At 50.7% G+C, this 15,008-nt stretch overlaps 1 protein-coding gene across 1 annotated transcript; it reads right to left on the minus strand.

Annotated features, from left to right (window-relative positions):
- On the minus strand, positions 1–3,921 carry LOC107324937 (green-sensitive opsin). Its single transcript, XM_085527271.1, has 5 exons — positions 3,561–3,921; positions 1,767–1,935; positions 681–846; positions 316–555; positions 1–132 (listed from the first exon to the last, which is right to left on the minus strand). The coding sequence occupies exons 1-5, from the start codon at positions 3,919–3,921 to the stop codon at positions 1–3; spliced, it is 1,068 nt and encodes a 355-aa protein (XP_085383397.1).
- Positions 3,922–15,008: the final 11,087 nt, after the last annotated feature.

The raw sequence follows: 15,008 nt of genomic DNA on the forward strand, positions 1-15,008 counted from the left end.
CTATGCAGGTGAGACTTGGCTGGAGGAGATGGAGGAGACCTCAGTCTTGCTCTGGGATACGGTGGAGGAGACGTCTTCATCACCAAAAGGGTTCTTGCCACAGCAGATAGTGGTGATCATACAATTACGGAACTGGGAAGACAGAAGGAGAATGTCAGCACTCGAGGATGGTGAGGGTGTGCTGTGGGTCTGAGAACTGCCAGCAGCCCTGAGCTGTGCTGCTGCCCAGGCTGAGATGCAGCTGGTGGGGATCGAGGTGCCTGCGGTGCAGGGGAGCCCAGGGCAGGGGAGGGCCCTTACACCGAGACATCTCACCTGCTTGTTCATGAGGACGTATATGATGGGGTTGTAGAGAGAGGAGCTCTTGGAGAAGAAGGCAGGCACTGCCATCAGCGTGGCCGTGAAGTCTGCTCCCTTGTTGGTGAAGATCCAGAATGCCACTACAGCATAGGGCGTCCAGGCCAGCATGAAGCCCAGCACCATCAGGATCACCATCCGCGTCACCTCCTTCTCTGCCTTCTGGGTGGTGGCTGACTCCTGCTGCTGTGCGGCTGCCTGTGGGTGGAGGGTGGTGAGGGGCAGCCCCCAGGTTTATTCCCCACGACACCACACACCCATCCCTGCTCACACTGCCCATCCTGTCCCCATTCTCCTTTCTGCCCCCTAATGCCAGGCGTTACCTCTCGGACTTTGCAAATGAGGCGTCCATAGGAGAAGAAGATGACCACGACTGGGATGATGAAGTGGATGACAAACATGTAGAGGACGTAGGACTCGTTGTGGTAGTCGGGGTTGTGGGTGTAATAGTCAGGGCCACAGGAGCACTGCATCCCCTCCGGCATGTACCTGCCAGCAAGAAAGGTTCAGACCATCACCAGGACCCAAAGGGTTTCCACCTTGGGACCACCTCCCCCAGGGATGATGTTGCTCCCAGTGTTGCACATGTGGGAGCTGCTCCCTGGCTTCTCTTCTGCACCCTGCTCATTGCCTCATGCTCCTGCCCTCGCTGGCTTTGCAGCACAGCTCCCATGGCTTGCACCATGCCGACACACTGCGCTTGGGTGCGCAGCATCATTTTGTTGCGACACCGCTTCCTCCCACGGGCAGAGGGCTATTTATTTCCTTCCTACGTGGCTGAGCACTTGCCTGCCGGGAACCACCTGCTCTCTCCCTCTGCAGATGGAGGGATGCTGAGCAGGGATGGGAGCTGCTGGCTTGGTGGGCTGAGCTCTCGGGAGCTCAATCCCTGCAGTTGTGTTGGGCTCATGTCATCATAGCTGTGGCTTAAGGGCAATTCAGCCAAGGACCTGCCTGGCCAGGGATGCTGACCCAAGGCTGGAGAAGGGCCGTCTGCCTCTGTCCTGTCATAGGGTTGTGATGTAGCAGAGTATTGGCTTGAGCTGGAGCTGCAGCATTAGAGAAATCACCTCCAACTTATTCCTCCCCTGTGCTCTCAGTGATGTATTGGCTCCTGGCAGGGGATGTGGGTGCCTGAAGGAGCCAGATGTGTGCAAGTGTGAGTGAAATTCACTGCAGTGCTGGGAGGAGGACAGATGGGATGCAGGGAAAGAATGGCAGAAGTAATGAGAAAAGCCCTGTGGGGTTCCCAGCTGGGGCAGTGGCATAAGTCAGGTTTGCTCAGAGCTGTCTTGTCCACTGGGCTGGTGTATGGGAACTGCTGGTCACAGCCTGAACCTCTGATTGCCCACCTGAGGCAAGCACTGAGTCAGCCCTGGGAGCACAGGTGGTTGTATAGCCCGACTCACCTGGACCAGCCAAATAGGGGTGGAGCAGCACAGGAGAAGGCCATGACCCAGGTGAAAGCGATGCCCATCATGGCGTGGGTAGCAGAGAAGCGGAAGTTTCCCATGGGCTTGCAGACAACGATGTAACGCTCTATAGCCAAGACCACCAGGGACCAGAGGGCAACCTGGCCTGCAGGAGGGAGGGAAAGACAGAGGGTCTGGTGATGGTGAGAGCTCCTTCAGACTTGGTTTTCCCTCCATGGTCACAGCAAAGAGCAGAGGAGATTGGGATCAGGTAACCAGCATCCTATTTGATAACTGAGAATCTATTGCAAATGTGCAGCAGGCTGGGAGCTGAGGGGAGTATCTGTTCCTCAGTGGGATGCTGGTGATGGAGGAGGGGATCGTTGTGGTGTTGTAATCGTTTAAGAAATCAACAGAGAGGATTCCATCTGCGTGCAAAGAAGTGTAATTTCTGGTAAAGACACCAGATGTGTCCAAACCTGTTGGTGCCTTTCAATGTGTATTTCATGAGTCTTTCACCGGTGCTGGATCAGGAGGTGGCTGTGTGGGTAGGCATACGTGCACATGTATTTATAAGGGATAATTAAACTTCAGGGGATTGGGAGTGTTTAGTCGGTGCTGTAAGCCTGCTAATGCCCCCAGCTGTGATAATCTGCTGATAACTACACCCTGTGCTAGGATTCGCTGGAGACCTGCTGCTCAGTGACTGCTTCCCATCAAGCTTTCCTCCCTGTGCTCAGGAGCCTCCTCTCTTTACTGGCTGGGAAAACTGGAAGCGTAAGTAATGAAGGATTTCACGACTGGAGATGGTACAGACCCATGACCAACCACTCCCATGTCCTCTACTTTGATCAGGACGCCTTGCTTTGTTTTGCCTAACAGAATATCCATCTTTTGTTCAGACCAGCATCACTGCAGGAAATATCCCATTTAGGAGGGAAAAAAAGTAAAGTTTGTGCAGCAGCTGTGAGTCTCTGCACAAGGATTTGCAGCTGTCAGATAAATTAGGAGGTGTTGTGTGGGCCTGGATGGCTGTGTGGGCTATGGGTGCAAAGTGAGTCTGCTGTTTTGCAAAGGGGCTTTTGAAGGGTGAAGCGTTGGCTACACTGGTGTCCCTGAAAGATGAAATAGGAAGCTCACAAGAGCAACCAAATCAAAGGCAAGTGGGGGCTGAGCTGAGCAGTTGTTGCAAACCCCAGAATCCTCCTTCCCCTCCGTGCTGCTGCTTTGCTCTCCTGGTAGGGGCAGCCTCAGCTTCTTTTTGCCCTGAGATGAGCTGTCACTGCCCTCCTTGTCTTTCAGATCTCTCCACTCCCAAACCCTTTCTGTGCGGTCTCTTTCCCTTTGGAATCCTCCCAGATGCTTCACCTTGGAACAAGGTGGCAAAGGTGCACGATGCTGACTCCAGGACACTGGGTGACCATCCCCAGCAGGTCTTTGTTAGCTGTGCAACTAAGACCCAAGACCCATGGATTCATGCTGGGCAGCTTGGCCAAACAACCCCAGGTTTCATGCTGCAAACCAGGACCCCCTCCCATTTCCTTGTGGTGGTCATGCTATAGCAGTGAGATGGGTGCTTCCTGGCATCAAAATCAAGCCTGAATAAATCTTTTTTTTTTTCTAACCATAGGGAAGAAGAACCTTGCACGAGGAGCTCTACCCCATGCAGCCAAGGCCATCTCATCAGCCCCATAAGAGTATGGGATTGAGTTTCTAAAGCCCTATAAAGAAGCAAGACCACCCTTTGCCCAGCCTGGCCCTCTCCCCCACATCCCACTCTGAAGCTGTTACCTCCCAGAGTGGCGAAGAAGCCCTCGACGGCGCAGCCAACGGGACCGAAGACGAAATATCCATTCCAGGCTGTGTAGAAGGTGACGGTGAAGCCGAAGCAGGCCATGAAGAGGTCAGCCACCGCCAGGTTGACCAGGATGTAGTTGAGCGGCTGCCGGAGCTTCTTGTGTTTGAAGGTAACCAGGAGAGTGAGGAGGTTGATGGGCAGACCGGTGGAGATGAGGAAGAAGATGTAGCAACACACAAGGCGGTATTTCCAGGGCTCGGCTAGGTAATACTGGGGGTACTCGAAGGGGCTTCGCACCACCCCTGTCTTGTTGGACATAGGCACATAAAAATTGATACCTTCTGTCCCATTCATCCTGCCAGTACTATGGCAGCTGCTTTGAGTTTAAGGGTATTTTTTAATCAAGCGCTCTATGGTAATGAATTTTGTTTCGATCCCAATTACCAAAAAAGGAAAAAAAAAAAAAAAGGGAGGGAATCCCCAACCCAATGGTAATAAATAAATAAACACCCCACCAAGAGATCCCTCCCCCAGCTCCAAAATCTAATGACTAAGAACTCCAATAAGTCCTGGGGGAAGGAGAGGTGGTGCGTTGGCCCCGCGCCGTGCCAAGGGCCGGCGGAGCCGCGTGCCGAGGGAGGTTTTATACCTTTGGGCCTCCTTGAGGGAGTGCGGGGGGAGGCCGGATTAGGGGCCAGGCTAAGTTTGTATGACAAGGGCAACGGGATTGAGAGGGGCTGATGGTTTAAGCACCCTCTAAGTAGCCAGTTGGCCCCAAAACCTGCATTAAAGCGTATTAATTGGCAATAAGTGTTTAACGTTGTTTAAGGAGTTGTGGGCAGGAAGGGAAGGGCTTGGGGAGCCCTTTGGAAGAGGGGCAATGGCAGGAGGAGAGGTGGTGAGTTGGAGAGCAGGTCCTTTGGATGACTGATGGGAGAAATGGGTCTCTGCTTGAGTCCATGTTGGAGCACAGCCTTTGGGGCATCCCTGGAGTCCTTTAGCTGCCTATAGAAGTGTTTGGGGTGTGGGGTATCCAGCTCTGCTCCACTGCCCTTGGGAAAGTTGTTGGGGGAAGAGCAGAGAGAGTTTGGCCACTCTGTGCTTGAGGTGCCTGGCTCAGTGTGAGCACCATGTGGTTTGGGTATGTGTCTCCATCACAACTGGATTCCCATTACAGAACACACAAGATCATAAAACCTTCTCAGCAGGGTCAGCTGTAGCTCGGAGCACCAATGCTCCATCCTGCCCAAGCTCTTTCCCATTTCTTCCTTTTGGGTCATGGGTGCTCCTTCTCCATGAGACCTGCCTAAGGCGCCTTAGTGAAGCTCTGCCATTAATCTCTGACATCTGGTGGCGTTAATGGCCCTGATCTGTTAATGCGGTAAGCTGCTAGCCTCCTTCCCACTGCTGCCCTCCACCAAGGCAACGTAGATGGAAAAAGTCAATGGTGTCTTGCTGGAGGAATGAGGTCTGCAAGACAGGAATGGCTTGGAGCTAGAGGGCAGGAGCAGAAGGCTGAGGGGTGTGGGTAGGATGGCTGATGCCCTAATTGCTGTCCCACTGATCCATCCGCACAGGTCAGAGGAGCAGAACTAGGACACGGCAAGAGTAAGTGGGTCACAGCAGCCTCAGGTGCCCTGATATAAGTGATCCCCATGGGATGTCTGTGCCTGTATTTCCCTGTGCATCCCACAGAACTGGCAGTCATGAAATTCTCAGTCTGGATCTCCTTTAGACTTTCCATGAGAACTTCCATGAGAGGAAGAGGTTTGTGTGGAGCAGCCCTATGGCTCTACTTCTCAAAGCTTTCACCTGTTTCATGCCTTTCCTGACTACGATCAGGATTCTGACTCAACTGAATGTGTTTTTGCATATAAAAAAGCACATGCAGATGTGAATCTCAATTCCAGTGTGCCATTCTCACCTTCTTTGGTAGAAGGCAGCTCTTCAGATAGGAAGCATCACTGACTGTCCATCTTCAAAAGACGTGGACTTTGCTGTCTGTGCCAGCAGCATATGACAGATCTGTTTTTTTCCTCTAGAGCTTTATATAAAGACATGGTGATCTCATGGGAGATTTCGTTTTCACCTCCCAATGTTTCTTTGTGAGCATTTCTGCCACATTTTATAGCGTCTCATATTCTTCTAAAGGGTAATATAGTTGTACAAAGGAAGCGGGTTTGAGGGAGGAGGAGGTGAAATGAAAGTCTATTTTGGATTGTGCTCTGATGCTGTGGGATGGGATCAGTAGGATTATTATTGGTGTCATCACCATCAGTTATTGATTTCACTAATCTTTTTTTGTTTTAAGTTTTCCTTTGAAGAGAACAAACCTTCTCCCCTCTGCATTCCAGCTAATGCATGGTACGAATTTGGCTTCATGCTTAGCACCCAGATACCTTCCACATGCAGGGCTGCCAACAGTGGAACCGAGGGGACTTTTGCTTGGACTAGAGCTGGACTTCTCCCACTTTGGGGAGGCAGGTAAGCCTGAGCCAAATGTGTCCTGTTGGAGGGTCTGAGCGTGGCTCTGTCCCTTCTTAGCTGCCCTGGAGGACCCAGCTTTCTCCCTCACAAGCTGAGGTTGGTGTTTCGGCCGATCCCCTGAGGCTGGTGTCAATGTGGATTTAGAGCTCTCTGCAGGTCAGCGGCCGCCGGAGCGATGGCGAAGGCCTTGAATCAACTCTGCAGAAGAAAATGACACCAGGGAGGTTAGCTGGTTCCTCCAGGACGTGTCCTGAATGCAACCTCGCTTCCTTCAGTGTCCCTGTCACAGAAATGGAAAGTGATGGCTTTAATTTGGTGTCTCTTAGCAGGGAAACTTTACGGGCTGTCTCCCAGAGAGCTTTCAATTGCATTCTGTGCCGATGCTACGACAGAGCAACAGCAAAATACAGGCCCTGTATAACGCAGGAGGAGAGGCTTGTTCCTTTGTGTTTGTCCATAAGAAAAGGAAGGGTTTTCTTCCCTCTTGCAGGCTTTTCTGCTTTGCTAAGCTCTTTGAGATGAGATTCTCTTATTCATTGTTTGTCAGCACATTGCGTGAAGGAGCCCTGAGCTTCACTGGGCTTTCATGTCCTGTGTAAAGCAAGAAACCATAATTATAATCAAATAACCGAGCTGATACGGTTGGTTCATTGGGCTTCAGCAACGCAGCCGTGGGAGGGGGTGGCTGGGAGCCCTCTGCTGAATGACACCGAATGCAGAATGACGTTGTGTTTGGTTCTGCAGTGCACTGCTCTGCATCGCTCCTCTGGAGGGGCTCCTTCCTCCTCGTGGGCAGTTGCCCCTGGAAGACCTCACCTCCCCATATCAGATAGCAGCCACGTGCGGCCGCTGCGCTGAGCTGCTTACGCCAGGCTGTGAGCTCCCTTACCAGGAAAGGGGTTAAAGCGAGATAAAGCCAGAGCGTTATGGAGACCATATGGAGGGGAAGAAAACCCTTTATCCTGTAATTGGATTCGTTCCCGGCAGCTCCTGGTGGAGGTGAGGCTGAGTGGAGCTGACAGGATGTGATGGGTGAGGCGCTGCCAGCTGCCCCGTCCAAAGCAGGATGTGTGCACACAAACTTGGAGATCAATCCGTTCCAGGAGCTGGGATGGATTTAAACGTGTGGCAGAGAGAAGGAGGACAGAGATGTGTTTGCACTTTGGTTTGGTTGACTTGCTCCTTGGGTTAACTCAGCTGTGGCTGTTTGCTGCTCCTCTGGGCTGGCACAGCTGCATCCACCCAAGGTAAGGATCTACTGGTTGTGAGAGGCTCTGTGCCATGTCCTCACTTCCTTCCTCAAAAATAAGAATGCACAGAAGCCTGTTTCCTGCACTGCTTTCTGCATTAGGAGCCTTGTCAGAAGGACCCCACATCCAGGGTTCCATGCAGGTTCCCTTCACGCCCCATCTCCAGGCTCTCACCAGCACAGCTATGCAGGGGGTGGATGCACCAGGGCCAGAATACAGCTGGGAAGCAGGGAGAGCTTCACCACAGCAAGCTCGTGTGTGCAGTGCTGGCAAGCGAGCAGGGCCTCATAACCTCCCCTGCTTTTCCTCCTGCTACTGATCCAGGTAACATCCCTGCAAGAACCGCAGGATTTCCTTGGAGAGGTGGGAATTCCTTGGGACCTGTCATTTCCTTGCCAAGGAGCTGAGCAATCCCACTTCAATTGCAAACCTGCACTGCTCAGCGTGGTGCTGTCAACACCTTTAACTAAGTGCTAAACAAGGGCTGTAGCAGAGTGGGCAGGTTTGCAAGACAGCCTTACAGGCCCTGCAGCACCAGGATGGGCAGCCAGCACTGCCCAGCAAACCAGAGCAGCACCACTGTGGTTCTGTACATCAGCAGTTGTGCCAGGGAGCAAACCATGCATCAATGAGGGTGATGGGCAGTGCAAGTTAAAGTTCCATTTAACAACACGGACAGGAGTGCAGCTTCGTTCTGTAGCACTTTGGCACAGCTCTGAGAAGGGCTGAGCGATTGGAAAATGGGGTTTAGGCAAACGGGGCTCATCTTTTATTTTTTAATTTGTAAATCCCATTCGGAGTTGGACTCTGTTATTCCTCGGGGCCTTGTTGGGGATGTTTGCAGATCTCTGCAGTGATGCTTTATTCGTGCTGTTTTGTTTTGTCATAACTGGGTCATTTTTTCTTCTCCGTTTCCAGTGCACAGCCCTTGGATCTCTCTGCAGAAATCTGGAGACTGCTGTGAGAAGCCAGATGGGGGTAATCTGCATGGGGGAAATGTGGGTGGATAGTTTTACTTTCTGCTTGGTGGGGCCACCTCTGTGTTCCATTGGTTCTATGGGCCCATGGGTGCTCCAAGCACTTTGGGTCTTCTGAGAAGCCCTCATACCACTGCCTTGGCCACCAGCAGAGCCCTATTCCCTGCCTCATACCCCACTCTGGGGCTCTTATTTCACTTGGCTGTAGTTGAGGCTGGGCACCCTGCGCCCCTCATTTTTGTCATTTCATCTTCTTGCTGTCCCTGCTTTAAAGCCTTCTAGAGATTTGCTCCAGTCCAAATGTGTCCCTTCCCTCCCTTTGCCCTTCATCCCATAATTGGATTCATCGCTTCCATCCAGCCCAGCCCAGCTCTCCCCATCCCTTTACATAACAGTGCTGGCTCCAGGCTGTGCCTGGCTGAGCTAAGCCTGGTGCTGTGCTTGGCCTCTGGCCACCAAAACCAGTGGAAGGTTTGCACCAATTCCTGTTGCAGGCTGAATCCTGAGCTAGTAAAGAGACTCTTTTCTTTTACAGTTCCTGCTCCCTTCCCATTTATTGCCTCATTTTCCTTCCCACATGCAATCTGTGGTCTCGTGCTGTGGCTCATCCCTATGCTCCCACCAGGACCCAGGGCACGTGCTCAAGAGAGGAGGTAAATGCAGCAGCCCCGCACAGCTGAGCAAAGTAACGGCAAGATCACCTGGAAAAAATGATTAATTTCCCACTCCTTTCATTAATATTTATTCTCCTTAATTCTCAATCTTTACCGTTCAGCTCTCTAAAGCTTTTGTGGTTGAGAGGCTTTCACTGAGGTTGCTATTCATCACCTAAGCAAAACATGCACCGATTAAGCAGGTGGTTTGTCAGATCTGAGTCCTGTGCTGGAACCATCAGCTGCCTGTACGGACCCACCTGTCCCTGCGGGTCGTTCTGCTTCTGTCTGACTTTTGCAGTGGGTGTTCCCATGTCCTGCAGTGTTTTGTTGGGCTCTGGGTTTCTCCCAGTGCGCTCAGTGCACACATTATCTTTCCATGTGCAGCCTTTTTCACCCTGAAGACATCTGACCCTGTTTCCTTGCTGCCTTGCAGAATGAATTGCTGTCGTGAACGTCTGAAAGGAGATAAAGCAGCAGCAAACTCTTCTCCCCTGTTGCAGATAAACCACTATTAACGGCCGAGGGTTTCTGGAATGAAAAGGGTGACTCTCCATTGAAAGCAGCGATAAATCCTGGCCATCCAGCATAATCCAGTTCACCGTATCGGGAAATCTCATGGGAGCTGGCAGCACTGAGAGCAGCAAGGTCTTTTCATGCTACAGTTCTCCCGTGGATGGATAATCTCCATGGCCAACAACTGCAAATGCTGGAGGTCGGATCCTGAATGCTGTTACTTCGGCTTTTACTCCCCTTCCCTCCTCAGCAAAACCACTGCTGCCTTCTGCAGGAAGACAGGGTGTACCTGCAAACTTTGCCTGCAAAGGGGATCACAGGGCTGCATTCTGTATCCTGCGTGAGCAAGAATATCATACATCATCCTCCTGCTGATCCGGCAGTGCAGGCAGCCTTGCAAAGCAGCGATTTAATGCACTTCTCAGTGCCTGAGCTTTTCGTCTTGCTATGCTTAACCTGATATATTGTGATTTGATGCAGAACAGTAGGGGCAGGTACAAAGAGGTAACATGAAAATAAAAGGTCAGCAGGTGCCTGGCGCATGTAGAGGCTAAATTGGTCTTCCATCAAAGCTAATAAACATTCCTTGCGAGCTGGATGGGAAACTCCATTCCTAAAATGCTGAATGGTGTCCCTTACTCCAGAGCTTCAGCCCAGGGCTGCTGATGAACCCAGGATGGGGCTGCTCCGTGCAAGGGAACTGCAGTGACAGCCATGGGAAGAGCCGGGCTCAGCCCCCACTGCGCATGAGGCTGCATTTTCCAATGCTCCTAAAAATATTCCTGAGCCTTCAAGTGCAAAACTGGTGGTTTGGATTTGGAAACCAAAATGGAAACAGATGAGCTGCATCCCATCTTGTTTTCTCACCTCCTCTCTTTTCTCTCTTCACTCGTTCCAGATTGGGGAGAGAATGGCAAAGGAGTGATCAGAAATGAAGAAAACAAAACAAGGGATCGTTATTAGCTGCTAGAACCAGGAGGGTGAAGTGTTTTAGGGCGTCAGCAGGAGTTAAATCCTTGCTATTGATTCTCTCCCTGCACGGCCATGCATTACCGTGAATTAACACCACCGAGGAGAAATGGAAGTGGACGTGAAGCAAAAGTGGGGACAGGAGGGGAGTGTTTGCATGCTTAAAATATTTATGCCGCAAATTAACATGTGTTTTAAGCCTGTGATTCTTCAAATATTTATCCAGCGTTAATATTTTGAGAACTGCATTTAAAATTTGCCACTGGTGCTTTATTCATTAGGAGTGTTCGGCAGCCACAGACAGCAGCCCCTGCTAAATCTGTAACGCATCCATGCAGAGACAGCAGCTGGAGGATGTTGCCTGGGTTGTGAGAAAGAGCTTTCTGCTCCTACTTCCAAAGCAGGGAGCCTGGAATGAGTTCCTTACCCACATCGACTTCAGTCATGACTGCAGATGTCACATTGAGCAGCACATGTGCCGGGTTTTTGACCCAAGCAGAACTAATCTGATGGCAGTGGGGTGAGACCAACGCTCCCATAGGCACCAGGAAAGGGGAGTTAGGGACTGGGGGAGGCAAACCTGTGCAACCCTAAAGGCTGCTGTGGGTCTGGTGGAACTGAGAGCAAACTGGGCTCTGCCAAGCAGGAAGGTAAGTTGTTCCTTCTCGTATATGCCAGCCCCATGCACAGAGGGTTTGTATGGGAAAACAGGGGGTGGTTCACCCTATAGCAGTTATCAGGGCTATTGCTACGGCTCTGATACTCCAACATTACAGCCTTCATTGGCGGGGGGGCACCAAAATCCCTGCCCAGGCTCAGGGCAAAGCAGAATATGGGATTTCAGCTGCTCGCACTCTGCCTGCTCCGTGCCCACTGCAGCTGCCTGGGGCTGGAGCTCAATGCTGGCTTCTAGAGCTGCTTTTCATGCAGCCTCCCTGCCAAAAAGCCCCAAGCACACACTGCGACTTGGAGGGGAAAGTACAGGACATGGAGACAAATGCTCGGTGCTGCTGGCACAGGGAACTCGCGTTCCCCTGATTCCTTGACATTGCCACTGATACGTGGCTTAACAGCTCCCACTGCCAGCTTCCCGTTAAATTACTCCCAATTATGGCAAACGCTTAACTTTGCAGAACTGCGAGCAGCTCCATTTTGCACATCCGTTCCTTTGTGAAGCTTCTCACCTCCGCTGCAATTTTGCTTCATAAAACCAGGAGAGCTTCTGGGAAGCCTAAAGGCTGCAAGTTGTTAATGGGGCCGCAGCAGGGCAGGCTTCTCCCATTACGATGCTGGGGGTCAGACTTCCAGCTGTGACCTTTATTTTCATGTATCCTCGTTCTATGTTGGCAATGGGGCACACCAAGCCTGCCTATAAGGGGAAATGTAAAGGGAAAATGGGGAGGGTGGGAGTCAGGCCCTTTATTTCCAGTTCTGTTTCCCTTTTGAGCTCACTTGCATAACGAAGAGGCAAACCTGGCCGCCAGCACCCGGCTAATTCAGATATGATTAATTCTCATTTTTCCCTTTTTATTTTAAAGGTTGCTCTCCCCGACGCTGAGAGTTTCATCACAGATGGATGGGAAAGCTGCCAGGCAGCCACATTTTGGAGGTAAAAGGGGAAAAGACACGGCAAAGTTTAGTGCTATGCAGAAGTGACCTTTGCTGGTAATTTGTCACTTCCCAACACCATCTGCTGACTCGTCAGCTGCATCCATCATAACTAGAAAAAAGATACTGAAAAAAAGAAAAGTCAATTAAAGCAGGGATTGGTGTCAGATGGGCTTTGCACAATAATCCGTAGCAAAGGTGGGTAGGAAACAAACCAAGCCAACAGTGATGGGTCGTCCCCATTTCATCAGCACACATTCCATGGTCCCAGGGATAAAAACTATGCTGACCACTCTGTAAGTTTTATCTCCAAGCTTGCTGTGCTGCCCAGCGATAAGCAGCAATAAATGCATGGGGTTCTTAGCGACTGCCACGGCTTTTAGGGAAGAATTTGGCCCAAACTGAGCAGTATTGATTGCAGTGGCAGCATTGAGCCCATGGTGAGGCTCAGTGCTCTGTGTACACATCGTATCGACCAGCTGCGATGGAGATAGGTGGGAAAAGACATTTTGCAGGCCTGGGCCATAGCTCTTTTCCTCTTGTCTCCAGCAAATGTTGCTCCGTGCTCAGCCATCCGGGTAGAACACAGCCGTGCTCCCCTGCCACAACATCCCATGGAGCTGTTTGATGTAGGAGGCTTTCATTGCTTCCCTTGCTCATTTTTTCCTCTTGCATTCCCCCCACTTGAGGCTGCTGGCTCTTGGGATTCTTTGTGCAGAGCTGCTGGTTTGTTAATAAAATCCCCCAGTATCAGCATCTGCCTGATGGTTCTGTGGGACCAAAGGCAACTCTATGAGACCTTAGATAAATCTCTGTGCCCCGTCTGTATGGAGAGAGGTGTTGGTGTACAGCTTTGTCCCTGAGGGGTGCTGGTGTGTTCAGGACTGTGAGATGTTGTTATTAAGGGAATGGGCCACAGGAGGACTCAGAGTGGACAGATAAATATCTCACACTGCCTTGGCATCTCCCCACTGGTCCACTCACCTTATAAAACTTTGGGTATAGCTTTAGCACGGATAGCTTTCTTTAACGCATAAATATTTAGATCCTGCCAGGGTATTCACTGCCTTAAATCAGTGCTTTAACAATACCAGAGGGTCAGGCATCATCCTGCCTTGTGCTGATTTTAGTGGCTTTATTGTTATCTTGATTTCTTAACATTACAATGCAAAGACAATTAAGAATGGCATCGTTTGACTGCTGATATACCCACATCACAAAAGCTTTATCCTGGAGGGTTCATGATCCAAATAGACAAGCTAGGAGAGGGGAAGTTTTCCATCTTATAGATGGGGAAATCGAGGCAGAGTGTGATTTCAGGGCTATTTGCAGCTGTGGACCATGTAAAGAACAGCTGCCACCAGTCTGGGGAGGCAGGGATGGGGATCACCCTGGAAACTCTTAAAAACCCAATGCAGATAAAGGTGCTGCCCATCTGGTGCACCCATTTCCATGCATACCAGGTAGCTGCTTCGTGGTGCTCAGGAGTGTGGGTGCTGTGCAGGAATGTGGTTGTGAGTGGGTATATAAGGGAGGATCCCAGCTGGATGTGACAAGGAACAAGAAGAGATCTGACCTGCAGCATCCTGGGCAGTGCTCTCCAGGTGGGTACGTGCGTAGGTTGAGCTTCCATTTGCCAGCTCAGTGGGGTGAGCTGTGTGTGCTCAGATTGGTGCTGGTGGTGGGGGTTGGCTTCAGCATCTGCTGCTGAACATGAGAGAGCTCTGACACAGAAGAGGAAACCAAATCAATGTTTAAGCAAGGTGAAAGGTGCTTTCTGCTCTTCTCCCAAGGTGGGAGCATTGATTCCATCAACTCCTGCCCACCGTGGGCACCTGTCAGGCACGGTGAGCCCTGGGTGCCCTCTGCACTTGGGAAGCTGCTTTGAACAGCTTGAACTCAAGTCACACAATTCCTATTGACAGCAGCAGTTTGATTCTTTGGAAGGCAGTGCATCAGCTGAGCTCCATCTTGCCACTGTTCTCACACTAGAACCAGGTGGATGTTCACCCTCCTGCCCCCAAACTGGCATTTCACCCCAAGTTTCGCAGCCATAAGGAGAGCTGGGCATCGCTTCACCCAGCCTTGTGTGACCGCAGCGCTTTGTTGTGCTGATTCTGAACTTGGGATCCTTCTGCTTTGTGCTTCCTCTTTGTAGCTATGAAGCAAATTCACAAACAAGGAGGTACGTATCCGCCTGGAGAGGCACTGAGCTGATGATCTCAGGTCTGGAAGACACGTCCTGCTTACAAACGAAGGCAGGGACATGCATAAAAGATATATTTTTTGACTAGAGTAATGTGCGGGGGTGTTTCTCTGGGGGAAGAGAGGGAATCAATTCGCAGAGGGCTAGTCAATAAGAGATGAAGGAGGTGACTGAGTTTATCTCTGTATATGGCAGTGTTTTATTGCAATCTTAGAATAAATGAAGCCGCACAAGAGATTGATGACACTGAGATAACGCCGTGTTATCAGCACATATGCATATCAACACGTTGTATTACAAGGGGAAGAACCTGACAAAATCCCCTTTTGATCACTGCAGCAACTCCTGCTTTGACAGCTTGGATGTTGCAGTGAGAGCAGGCAGGGAGGAGCTGCCCTTGTCTGGGTGCCACATCCAAACCCACTCCCATCACCATCCCTGGCCTGGCACGCAGCAATGGATGGGACTGGGAAGTGCTGCAGAGGGAAATACTTATTAACTTCCAGCGCCTTCGGTTCAATACTAGCTGATATTTATGTGAAATCTAATTTAGGGGTCAAATCTGACCTAACGACGTCTTTTTAATGGTGTCCAAACAGAGAGGTTTTGGAAACTAATTAAGGATCAAGTTCCAATCAGGTAGAGTGGTTAAGCTGTGGGACCAGACTTCATTAAATGCATCCAGAGAGAATGTTTTAATATTTAAAGAGAGCATTTAGTGTTTATATAAGTTCCCTTCCCATTTGAAGTCACTGTTAAATCACTTTGGAAGGTA

Source organism: Coturnix japonica, chromosome 38 (assembly GCF_054131305.1).
Source record: "Coturnix japonica strain WE chromosome 38, WE-NBRP24, whole genome shotgun sequence".
NCBI lineage: Eukaryota > Metazoa > Chordata > Aves > Galliformes > Phasianidae > Coturnix > Coturnix japonica.

Excerpts from the sequence above, each read along its gene's own strand:
- LOC107324937 (XM_085527271.1), bottom strand. The coding sequence starts at position 3,921 with ATGAATGGGACAGAAGGTATCAATTTTTATGTGCCTATGTCCAACAAG. Across the intron at positions 556-680 it reads TCATTTGCAAAGTCCGAGAG|GCAGCCGCACAGCAGCAGGA; the intron begins GTAACGCCTGGC and ends CTCCACCCACAG. Across the intron at positions 133-315 it reads ACGTCCTCATGAACAAGCAG|TTCCGTAATTGTATGATCAC; the intron begins GTGAGATGTCTC and ends CTGTCTTCCCAG.